General features: G+C 49.6%; 1 protein-coding gene across 1 annotated transcript in view; it reads left to right on the forward strand.

Annotated features, from left to right (window-relative positions):
• IRAG1 (inositol 1,4,5-triphosphate receptor associated 1) overlaps positions 1–12,751 on the forward strand; it is a 77,762-nt gene that overhangs the window by 9,589 nt on the left and 55,422 nt on the right. Inside the window, exons 2-7 of the mRNA XM_024757070.1 lie at positions 5,874–5,974; positions 7,483–7,553; positions 9,248–9,421; positions 10,471–10,548; positions 11,292–11,344; positions 11,549–11,596. Of these exons, the coding sequence (XP_024612838.1) occupies positions 5,874–5,974; positions 7,483–7,553; positions 9,248–9,421; positions 10,471–10,548; positions 11,292–11,344; positions 11,549–11,596 (525 nt within the window). The remainder of the gene's footprint in view (positions 1–5,873; positions 5,975–7,482; positions 7,554–9,247; positions 9,422–10,470; positions 10,549–11,291; positions 11,345–11,548; positions 11,597–12,751) is intronic.

Here is a 12,751-nt window from a genome sequence, read left to right on the forward strand (position 1 = left end):
CAGACCATTACCTCACAGTGTCAGCATTAAGGGCATCAGGCCTGGGCGCCACCTGGGATGGGGTAGGGGTGAGGAGGAGGATACTTCCACCCCACTCCCCATCACACTGTGCTAACTGGGATGCCTTTCAGTGGCTGCCTAGTTCACCTTTGCCTCCAGGCCCTAGCATAGACCACAGCAAGCGCTAGGCATTCAAGAAACGTTCGCTGTATGAGTGGACAGAACAAAGCATAGTAATGTGCAAATGTTTACAGGCTGGCACCCTCTCTTAGACTCTAAGACTTTTGAAATCCTTTGTGTCAATCATAAAAAGCAAGGGTAAGACAATGTGCACAAGAAAGAATTGAATGAAGCTGGAGGAATAAGCCGAGGGGGGAGGGAGGGAAGAAGGTGGGGAGGGAAGGAGAGAGGGAGAGAGGGAGGAAGAAAGAGAGAGAGAGGAGACTGGGGCAGCGGGTAAGCAAGTGAAGAGTCAAAGGGGAGAGGAGAGGTGAGGGTGGGAGTTAAGGTTTGTTCTCCTTTGAGGTGAGAATGAAGAATGGACTTCTCTCTCTCTCTCTTTTTTTAAAAATAATTTTTATTGGAGTATAGTTGACTTACAATGTTGTGTTAGTTTCTGGTGTACAGCAAAGTGAGTCAGTTGTACATATACATATACATATATCCACTCTTTCTTAGATTCTTTTCCCATACAGGCCATTACAGAGTACTGAGTAGAGTTCCCTGTGCTATACAGTAGGTCCTTATTCGTTAACTTTTATATTTAGTAGTGTATATATATCAATCCCAATCTCCCAATTTATCCCAATCTCCCAATTTATCCCAGAAAACACTTGCTTTTTATCTGCTGAACGATTCTCTAAGGCAGACTCTCTCAGAGACTCGCCCACATGGATCACAGCTTCATTGGCTTTCAGATCAAATAGTTTAACTTCCGGGTCAAACCATGGATGCTAGAAGAAGCATATATTTCTCTTTATCTGCTAGGGATGACTGTATTTATCAAATTGTTCCCTCCTTTTTATGTCTTATAGTTTATTGTTGGTGACTTCAGATTGCTTTGGGAAATAGGTAGTGTGTCAACAAAATTAAATAAATAAACTGCATTCTACTTACTTAGCAGCTGGAATATATGAGACTCTTGGAAATGGGTATATGGTATAACCCGAGCACCACCACCACCATTTTATTTCTAGAATACAACATGCAGAAATTAATGTTTGGCTCCTTCTGCCCCCTTATGTAGACCTAGCCCATCATCACCAGTGCATGCTGGGAATTTGTAAAAGCCCCTCCAAGGGATGTCAGAAACCATATGATAGAACAAATGTGAAAATGATATTTTAGCCAAAGTGCATTTCTTCTTGTTTGCCAGAGGATTCATACAAGAAAAAAATTCTCTAAATGTGATGAACATGGAAAAGGTGATTTTCAGAGGCCAAATTTTCACTGTAGAAATAAATTCCACGCAGGGAAGGAACCTCACACATACTATAGGCATAGTCAGTGTTTTGATTGGCATTGCCATGGTAACAGTCACCCATGAGGCCATATGGAAAGAAGTTCCATCAGGATGTTGTGGAAGTTACACGGCCACGAGTAACTTCTAGAGATCTATTGTACAGTAGAGTGCCCAGAATTAACGCTACTGTATTGTATACCCAAATATTTGCTACAGGGGTAGATCTTATAAGTGTTCTTATCCTCAGGCAGGAGGAAATTTTGGAAGCGATGGATAGGGATTGTGGTGAGGTTTTCAGAGTATACACTTATCTCTAAACTCATCAAGTTGTGTACATGAAATATGTATAGCTTTTCATATGTCAATCACACCTTAATAAAGTGGTTTGAATAAAAAAGATGACGTGGGTGGAGGAGGCTTTAAGCACAAACCTCCTGCGCTCCAGAAAACCAAGACAGGCTAAGAATCATGGGTCACAGGAGCAGTAACTCAGATGCTTTGGGGCCAGGCAGGGAGTGTGAATGACTGAAACAAGCCAGCGTGAGCTGACTCCAACCAAGGGTTACTTGGCAGAACTGTGGAACCAAGATGGCTTGATCTCCTGGTTTTTTAGGAAAAGCAGGAAATCCAGACCTTTATGGGAATTCTTCTAATTATGAAATGTTGGTAACTAATATAAAAACTTGTAAATGCTACTCACAGCAAACAGGCTCCCAGGTCTCCAATTTGCACCTCTGAGCTCAGAGGATAGGATTCAGAGGATGCTAATTCTCTAACTGAGATCCAAGAGGCCATGTTAGCAAGAAACCCTTTTAGTGAGGTGAACAGAAGCCTCTGGGAAAACTTCAGCCCTTTCTGCTCCCCAGAGAATCTACCCAGGAGAAACACCTTCCCCCTGCCCCACATTCCTTCCACTTCACTGGCTCTCCCATTTAGCTGGGCACTGCCTGGGCACTGCCTGGGCCCTGCCTGCCCCAGCTCCATCATCACCTGCCATTTTGACACTCTGCTTCCCCTTCCTGAGCTCAGCAGCTCCCGTGGGTGCTGTTCCACTGTGTGTCCTCAGGCCCCACACCATGACCCAAGATCCTCTGCTTCCCTCCTGGCCCCTTGGAAGGCGCCAGCCCCTCTGCTGCTTGCTAGTCTCCCACCAGTGAAGCCTGGTGGACAAAAGGTGGGGAGAACTGAGTGGATCTGCTGTTCATTTGAGTGATGACCATGATTAATGGGTATTTGTAGATCAGATGACAGTTATAAAAGAGCATACACATTCATCACTTCATTTTATTCACACAAACATCTTCTGAGACCGCAGGCCATTGACTACTTTATAGTGATGGGAACTGAGGGACAGTGCAACAAGAGGACGAAGCAGGTGACTAGCTCATCACCAGCCCATCAGGGTGAAACTATCCACAGAAGGAGTTGTTGCTTTTGGGGAACCTTCCTGAGTGTCTCTTCCAGGAGGAGTCTCTGACAGAAAGATGTATATCTGCGTTCTTGGACGGACTGGAGCTCTGGGGTCATGAGGACAGGTTGGCCGGTCCTGGCTTCAGCCACAAGCATCATGCTGACTCCCTGTCACTCTACCTTGGCCAACCGTGCATATCCAACTGGAGAGTGACACGGCTCCAATGTACCAGGGAGCTCCTCAAAATTCCTATGGGGCAGAAGTGTGCTTCAGTAACAGGGCCTCTTCCAGCAACTCAACCAGTGGGAATCACGGGGATCCATGGATGGATCTGCTGTCAACATTTCTGTTTTCTCTTTGGGCAGTCAAGTTATTCCCAGGCCTAATCCTCAGTGTTCCCCATCTCCAAAACCACAAAGACCAAACTCACTGGAGTAGCAACCAAGGTCTTTCAAAAGCTGGCTCAACCTCCTATTCTGGTTTCATATTTTGCCCCAAAATTAGTTTCTTGGACCTCATTATAACATGTCAAGCAATTCTCTGAAGCATTTTCAGGAACTGAGGACAAGAGACCAAATACTATAACAAAAGATGTTTCCCCAAGCTTTTATCACTCAGGAAGTTCCAAGTGTTTGGGGAGCTGTAAGCCAGGAACTGTGGATGAAGACCAAATATGTATGAGGAATATATTTTTGTCATCTGAATGACCAAATATATACATTTCTTATAAATCACAATATGGCAGCCCCCATCCCTGGGCCCTCCTATTTCACATACTCTATAGTCTATGCTCTAGCTACATTGTGAATCCCTAATGCCCAGTTATGCCTTTTATTTATGCTGTTCCCTTTGCCCAAAAACCTCTCCCCTAATATCTTTGTCTTGCAAGCTCCTATTCATCCCTCAAGACCTAGCTCAAATGTCCCCTCCTCTTGAGAGTCTTCTCCAGCTCCCTTCCTGAGAGAGTTTTCTTTCCTTTTCTTTGAGCTTTCACAGAATGTGCTTCATCCCTTATCACCTTATACTTATTATAAGTATTAATTACTTCTCTGTGTCCCTTGCTTGGCTGTGACCTCTTGAGGGTCTTTGTATCTCAAACTGCCCCTGGCACATGATGGATAACTAAACTGTGTTTGTTGAATGAGAGAGAGAAAAGTAATCTGACAGTAATATTACCATTTATTGAAAACATCAGTCATGTGCCGGGTGCTGTGTCAACATGATTTTTAATCCTCACATCAACCTTGTGAGTTAGATTTTATGATCAGGGGGCATAGAGTGGTTAGATAACTTGCCCAAGGACACACAGCTAGCAGATAATGAGTAGAAATTTGAGTGCAGTGTGATTCTTCCAAAAGGCAGCGCTGCTTCCTGTTCCTCCTACCCAGCCAAAGTCCCTGCCCAAACTTCCCTTCCATGTGCTCGAGGATTCTGAGGGCTTCCCCCTCCTCCCATCACTGCAGCTCCCTCCTGCTGAAAGGTCCTGGAACACAGGGGTCCAGCGTTCCCTGGCTAGACTCAGAGACTCTTCTCCAGCTCACCCGGCCTCATGTTTGAGGCCAAGGGAGGGAAGAGATGCAAATGACAATGGGAAGAGCTGGTTTCACTAAAAGTTGTGGGATTTGAAAAGTCCAGGTGGTACTGTACAGCACCCACTTGACAACAAAGAATGATGTGAAAAGGAGAGAGAGCCTCCTCCTCACCTCGCAAGGAACCAACACCTGCATACCAAGGGCTCAAGAACACAGCTCAGCCTGGCTCTGCGAGGGCAGCCCCCAGGCCATGGCTTCAGTGGAGCCAGTAGAGGTAAGAGCACTTAATGCCCAGGGACTCCAGAAGGACACGACCTCCAGAGACAGTGGCCATGGGCACCTGCTGCTCTGAAGATTCAGGAGGCCACACCAATAGTGCAGGTGGTGTGACATGCTCGGGAGCCCAGGGAGACAGGACTTTGGCAGGGAGAGTAGGGCATTCACAGAGGGCCTGGGCTGTACCCACCAGTAAGGGGGCAGGGCAGAGGAGAAGGCAAATGATGAAGGGTCATATGACAGGACCTCTGGAGAGTCTCCCAGACATAGCTGGGAACAATTCTGAGATGGAAATACCGCAATAGCACGTGGCAGAAGAACCAGAGAGATACTGTGTGTTACTGTTAACTGGTCCTATTTTTACCCCCAGTACACTTAGGTGTAGGAAAACACAGGTTGATATGCATCTTCATGGATCTTATTGTATATCCTATACAGTATTGCTTTTATTTCATTCACTCATTTACTCACTCAACAAGTATTTTTTCTACTCCAGATAGGGTTTTACAACTCACACAGCCATTAGCAGCATAACGGTATACCAATTTCACTACAACTTCTCCAACCTGGGATGTAATAACTCTTTCATTTTGATTGTTAGTAGTTTTGTTCTATTTTGTTTAGTGGTTGCAAACTATCTCAAAAATCTAAGGATTGGCTCCTAACTTTTGTTCTTATTTCAGAAATGTGTATTTATGTAGATAAACATTTTTACAAAGTTACAAAAGTCAAAGCGTGTTCCATTATCCATGGAACAAATCACCTTTATTGAAAGGTCACAACTAGCCAAATGTAGGGCGTCACTGAGTATTGGGAATGTGTGGTGTCACTGCCTTTTCTGCTGGGCTCCATCCTTCCCCAACCAGGCTGGTTGCAGCCTGAGGACCCTGCACCATTCTTTTTCTACATTGTTAGTGAGAATTAACCAGGGATGGCTTAGAAGTTCCCTAATCTTAGTGCATGAAAATAGACCAAGTTAAGCTTGGTAAATGAAGGAGAAACTGCCTTTCCCCCCCCCCCCCCCCCCCGCACAAAAAACCCCCCCCCCTTCCCCCCCCCCCCCCCCCCCAAATAATCCAAATAAACAGCATTTGACCCTTGTCAAGAAGTCTCTGAGTGTCATGATACTTGACTAAGGGCTCCAGCTCCTGGGAGCTTAACTCCATCTGTGTTTTTTGTTCTAAACAACCAGGGCCCTCCCACCGCAGGAATATCTTGCAGGCCACCCACCATCATCCTCACTGGGAATGCCAGTTCACCGGAAGAAGAGACTGACAAAAACCTGGTCAACAGGTAACCTCCTATTTGCCTAGTCTGTGCTGTAAAGGGCAGTATTTCCTAGCATGTGTGGATTAGACAGCTCTAGTTTTTACAAATCTTTTCTTCGTTCTTGATCATTTTATTGATGAAATACAATCAAGCAGTTTTTCAAAATGGGAGAGAGAGCTTGGGATTTTTCCATTATCTTTCCCCACAAATTATTTCTTCTCTCCTAGATTTGGCTCTTTGCACCTTGTTAACCTTCAAGAAAAGCACAGCTCATAGCAGGGGAGTTTTCTACAGTAACTGCTCAGATATTTTCAAACAGACCTAAAAGATGTGAATTTTTTACTAGAATCCTGCTTCTGGCCAAAGTGGGTCCTGTGTGGAAGATGATCTCTTGGAAGGGACACTGGCTCACATGCACAGGGATGTCCCTGCCTCGGTTTTACACAGCACTAGCCCATGTACTGGTCTAGCTGGAATGAGATTTTCTAAGTTTAATTTCCAAAAAGTTACAAAGATAATTCTAATACAGATATATAGTGAGCATGTGTCCAAGATTTACTTAACTCATTAACGAGGGGACCATCAGGATAACAAAGCCAGTTCAAAGGAGGATACGAGAAATGGATATGCGTAGTATAATCAGTGAGGAGGAAAAGAAAGCTGGAATAAGAGTGCTAAGTTAGAGACTTCCCTGGTGGCGCAGTGGTTAAGAATCCGCCTGCCAATGCAGGGGACACGGGTTCAATCCCTGTTCCGGGAAGATCCCACATGCCGTGGAGCAAGTAAGCCCGTGCGCCACAACTACTGAAGCCTGCACTCTAGAGCCCATGAGCCACAACTACTGAGCCCCCATGCCACAACTACTGAAGCCTGTGCACCTAAAGCCCGTGCTCTGCAACAAGAGAAGCCACCGCAATGAGAAGCCCGCGCAAGGCAATGGAGAGTAGCCCCCGCTTGCCGTAACTAGAGAAAGCCTGCGCACAGCAATGAAGACCCAACGGAGCCCCCCAAAATAAATAAATAAATACATCTTTAAAAAGAGAAAAAAAAGATTGCTAAGTTAGATACAAGATAGGTTAATGTTTCACAGGGCAATGAAACCTTATTTTTATCTTTTCTCCCCAACAGAAATCATCTGCATCTCTACCAGGCAATTATTCACAGTTTATGAGTTTTCTGTAAGTTAGATATTCACTCAGAGTCTGAGCCCTAATAAATACTAAATCGTCAAAGTTACAAAGGGCAGTGGTTCGAAAACTTTGGAGAGCATCAGGATCACCTGGGTTTGGGGCCGGGGCTTGTTCAGTCACAGATGGTTGGGCCCCATCCCCAGAGTTTCTGATCCTGTCAGTGGGTGAAGCCTGAGAAATTGCATTTCTAACAAATTCCCATATTTTTTCGCCCTTGAAAAAATAACAAGCTTGTAAGATGATGCTCTAGGATGACTTTGAAAGAATATGCAAGCATCTGGTCACCTATTTACCAGCCGTGGACAAATTTTCCTAACAAGATGACTCTGTTTGGTCTTTCAGAGCTCACAGTCCCCACAGGAGGCTTTCTCACCGTCACCTGAAGGTTTCCACTGCTCCCCTGACTTCTGTGGGTAAGGGCTAGGCCGATTTGTCTTATTTCTGCCACCGGAGATAGGGGTCCAACTGAAGGTGTGTTTGAGTAGGAAGACTGAGGTCTGGTAGCTTGGCCGGGCTTGGCCCCTTCCCCTCTCCTGCTTCTCAGATTAGTAGTCCAGAGGGGAGAGTATCTGAGTTGTGCCTTAGAGAGTCGGACAGATAGACAAGAGGGAGGAAACGTCATTTGGGTGGAGGAAGCAATTGTGTTGCTGGGCAGGAGCCATAACAGAGCAATTGCGTGCTTGGCTGTGTGTCAGGACTCTTTCAAACTACAGAAACTCAATTAAACTAGCTTATGCCAAAACACATAAAAATAAATAAAAGCCAGGGTCCGTGTGTTCAGGGAGCGCTGAGCCCAGATGCTCATGTTGGGTCATTAGCAATCATCCCATCCCATCTCCCAAGTTTCCTCTCTTGTGTGTTGGCTTCCTTCTGGGCAAATGGCTACCAGCAACTTACATCCCTTCAGTGAAAAGAGAGCTCCTCTTCCCCATATACGCACCACCATTCTCAGAGTTGCCTCTCACTGGCCTCCATGGCCATCCCTGAACCAGTCACCCAGGGGGATTGAACTCATTGGCTGGCTGAGGATGGTACATGGTCCCATTACTGGCACTTGGGCTGAGATGGGCAGTATTGTTTAGCTCCTTCCTAACATGACTGAGACTCAGACGAGTTTCACCCAGTGCAAACCGGGGAGCTATGACCAGAAGGAGGAGGAACGGAGGCTGGAGAGGCACAACGGGAGCCATTCACTACCAAGGGGCTGGAGGAGAGGAGTATGTGGGATCAGGGAAAGTGGCTGGGTGCAGTTTGGCATCTGGACGTCACACGGGGGACCAGGAGGAGTCCTGATGAGCTGAGGCAGGAGAATCGCATGGTCAGATATGGCCCTTAGGAAGGTCACTGTGATAGGCAGTGGAGGATGGGACGGAGCAGATAGCCTGGAGGTGGAGGACCTATGAGGTGGCTGATGTAATGGTGCAGGTAAGTTACAGCTGATGAGCAAGAGTGGCGATGAGGCACAGGTTCCAGAGGTACTTACTTGATGCTGAGTTGGTTGGACCTGGGGGCAGCTGAGGAAGAGGGAAGAGTGTGGAGTGACTCCTACGTTTCTGAGCAGCTGGGTGAGAGGTGGTGTCACTCACCCAGGGAATGCGTCCTGGAGAAGGGGCAGTTATGGAGAAGGATGGGGGTAAACAATGTGAGTAGAGGGAAAAAGGAGGGAAGGTGGCCATGGGATTGTGTCTTTGGCCCATGATCTTTGGAGTGCTTCCTTTATCCACATATGTTAACCTCACTATCTTGTTAAAGAAACAGAGCCCGAAGGAAGAACACTAGGGGAGCAGGTAGAACAGGTGGGTCCCCTGGTGGCCTTCCCTCATGGCAGAGTGGAGGACAGTACTGGGAACCTAGGTGGCTTCACGGCCATTTGTGACAGAGGACCTGCCACATCCACCGGCTACAAGCTGGAGGGGTCAGGCCTGCTGGAGGAGCCCTGGCTGTCCCCACGCAGCCCTCTCCAGGACCCGGCAACGGGTTGAGATTTGGCTGGCCAAGTCCCCTCTGGGCAGTGTCCCTGGGCTGAGGGGTAGGGGCTGGGGGCAGGGCTGAGGTTGGGCACCAAGGATTCCATGGCTCTCACACCGTGCTCACCCCTCCTCTGCAGACTCTGCGGGGCACATCATTGACCTGGTAAACGGCCAGCTGCCGGACATCAGCATCTCAGAGGAGGACAAGAAGAAAAACCTGGCGCTGCTGGAGGAAGCCAAGTCGGTGAGTGAGCGGTTCCTGACCCGCCGCGGGAGGAAGTCCAGGAGCAGCCCCGGCGACTGCCCGTCAGGTAGGACGACAGGAGGCCGCCCTGAGCCCCTCCGACGGGGGCGGGCGTTGGGGAGGGCCCAGCCCCAGCTGCAGCAGGAGCCCTACTTCCCAGGGGTGGCCCTCGACGCGCCTGCCCCCAGTCCTCTTGGGCCCAGGAGGACTGAGCCTCGTGGAGAGGATCCTGTGAGGAGAGGGCATCGCACCCCATATCAGAAGCTCTGAAATACTGACCCAACTGTAGCCCAGAAAACTCTGCTTTCCATTTTTTGGGGTCTATGTGTGACCATTGTGTCTTCCTGCTTTGCCAAGAAGTGCTAGCCCATATGACACCCGTGAACTTGACCTGGGCTCCCCAGTCCCTGAACCCTGCCTGGAGAGAAACCCACTGTGTGGTGCCCGGGCCACCCCGCAGGGCTGGAGTCTGTGTGGTCTCCCACCATCCCCAGGAGGCCCTGCTCTGTGGGCACCTCCTCTGCAAAGGGCAGGAGAGGCTGGCCCTGGGCTTCCTCTCCCTGACGTCCAGCTGTGCCCCGGGAAGGATCCTAGGGAAGGGAAGTGTGGTCTTTGGTGTCTCTCTGGAATTTCTGGATTAGAAGAAAGGTTTTCTGAAATTCTCCTGCTATCCCTTTGGCTAAAGTCACTCTTTTTCTTGAGGAAAAATTTGGGGCAGCTAAACAAGTCTGAATGTACTTAGGAGGGAAGGGGCACATTTGAAATCAGAGCCATCCTGGCAAGTCTAGGAGGTATAGCCTTTGGAGCTGTACCTGCCAAGCAATGCCAGGTCCTCTGTTTCTAGAAGGTGCTTTGGGGTGAGGCCAGGCAGACTTGAGGAGTGTGACCCCAATCACCCTCCCTCTCCCCCAAATGACCCCAGCACCCCCTCTGTTGGGCTGGCAGCAGGGAGGCATTGGGCTGTGGTAGGAGCCTTATATGGAGTCCAGAATCAGCCCCTGAACCTGACGAGGCAGACCCAGTCCCCAGAGGCGAGAAATACCTGAAAGGATGTCTTTGTTAGGCTGAAGTCCTGAACCTTCACGAATGCTGGCCAATTTGTGTCTGTCTCCACAGCTGTTTCCCCAAACCTCAGCCCTGGAACTTCTCCTGGGTCCTCTCAGAGCAACTCCCTCACCATCCCCAAGAGGCCTGGTGAGGTCCACCTCCCCCCCGAACCCCACGACATTGCCCACTCTGGCTCCCCACCTTGGGTGGTGGCTCAGTCCCTCCCCTGGGCCCCAGGACTCCTGTCCTGCAGCCTTCCCAGTCAGGACGCCCGTTTGGTCCCCTCCCCAGGGGCCTGGCTGGGCTGCCTCAGAGGAGGAAGATGTGCTTTCTTTGGGGTTTCAAGCTAGCGTGGGGAGGTAGGCCTAGCCCAGGATGAGGATGGAGGGAAGGGGGCTATGGCTGGGGCCCTCTGCCCAGAGAGGACCTGGAGAGAGGTCACCTCAGAGCTTATTTGCAAAGGCCTCTATTTGGGCCACTCTCTGTGTTTTGACTGCTTCCCTTTCATTAGGCTGCGTTCAGGGCCACACCCTCAGCTCAGCCAGGGTAGGGCTGGGGTGCCAGGGAGAGCAGTCTACCCTTGTTAGAGCTGCGGGGCAAGCTCAGGCTCGGGCCAGGCAGCCCGGGTTCAGATCCCAGCGCTGACACTCTGGCTGTGTGGCCTTGATTTCCCCCTGCCCTGGCCTCATGTGGTTTCTGTGATGATTAGATGGGGGCTCCCCACAGAGCCTGGCATTGTGAGAGGTACTCAACAAGCACGGGCATTACTGGCTCCTGGGCCCGAGGGACCCAAGGGAGGACACTCTGGGGAGGTAGATGCGTTTTTGCTAAAGGGACAGCTGAGGGTCTGGGGTGCTGGACATCACTTGCCAGTGTCTGGACCATTTTAGGTTTGGATGCGTGCAGTGGCCCAGGGTCCCCTCTGCCCGGAGCACCACCACAGGTAACGGGGCACCGTTTGGGGTTTCTATGTCAACTAGTCTCTCCTCTAACCCCTTAACACCTGAGAGGCCCTCCATGACCCGCTGGAGGCGAGGGTGCTGGGTGGGGGAGACATCGACACCACTGTAGGGGTCTCCTTGAGGGTGTTTCAAGAGGAGATTCGGCCTCTTCACGTTGCTGACTGACTCGTGTTTACTTTCTCCAGCAGAAGGGGGATGAGGCCGAAGTCTCTTCACCTCCCCTTGGCGAGCCTGTGAGTTTGAGGTCTGCCCAGTTTGGATGATTTGAGTGTGGGAGACACGGTGTCCCAGAAGCCTAGGCTGGCCCTGGGCAGCCTGCCAGTGGGTGTGCGTGAGTGGAAGGTCAAGGCTGAGGAAGCTAGAAGGTTCCTCTGCCCTACGGTGACTGGAAGCCCGAGGTGGAGGGGGTGAGGCTGTGGGATTCAGTGGGGATGGCCTCCATGGTGGTCCTGCCCATAGTCCTACGTTCCCAGTCAGGCTGCTTTCAGAGGCCAGGGGGACCACTGGGCCCAGCAACAGCCAGGGAAGACTGCTGCCCCCGTCAGCTCTAGTGAAAATTGCAGGAAAGCTCCAGCCCCTAGCTGGGACTCTACCTGGGGGCAGCCTGGAAAACCTCATCTCTGCTGACAAGCAAACGAAGAGCCCCACACCTGCTTAGAACCACCTGCTCAAGGTGGTGTCAGGGAAGCATAGAATCTAATCTCATCTAGAACTGGGTCTGGGATAGAGTCCTCTGGTAGAGTTTCAGCACACACACAAGACAGCCACACAAATAGACAGACCCACGAACCTGCACCTCACAAAGCAGCTTTCCCTTGGGAAATGAAAGAAGAGCACAGAATCTTGGAACTTCTGAACAGCAAGCTATCAACTTTGCAAGAACCCCCTTATTCCGTGATCTGTAACCTCTTTTGGATCATAGAACGCTCTGAGACATTGTTGAAAGCTATGGACTCTCTTCCCAGAAAAATACATACAACACACAAATACACATATACATTTGTATATAATTTCAGGGAGTTCACAAACCTGATGGGAAATCTGAATCCCTAAGAGTTAAGGGCCTTGCCAGGCAGAGCTAGGACTAGAATCTGGGGCAACAGAGTCAAAGCCAAAACTTGTGGCTGCACTGCATTCCACTGTCCTCTGCAGCGCCTAGCCCTTGGGAAGTTCTTGGCAGGTTTTGAATGGCAGGTCCCCTTATCCTGTCTGTTTTACAAGCCTCAGGCTTGTTTGTAGGTCCCGTTTGCCGGCTCAGATGTGACTGAGAAGTCCTCCCTTTCTACCTAGCCCATACCTCTCCAACACCTCCCCACCCCTACACACACACACACACACACACACACACACACACACACACACACACACACACAACCACGGCACCACAG

Source organism: Neophocaena asiaeorientalis, unplaced genomic scaffold (genome assembly GCF_003031525.2).
Source record: "Neophocaena asiaeorientalis asiaeorientalis breed wild unplaced genomic scaffold, Neophocaena_asiaeorientalis_V1.1 scaffold504, whole genome shotgun sequence".
In the NCBI taxonomy this organism is placed as follows: domain Eukaryota; kingdom Metazoa; phylum Chordata; class Mammalia; order Artiodactyla; family Phocoenidae; genus Neophocaena; species Neophocaena asiaeorientalis.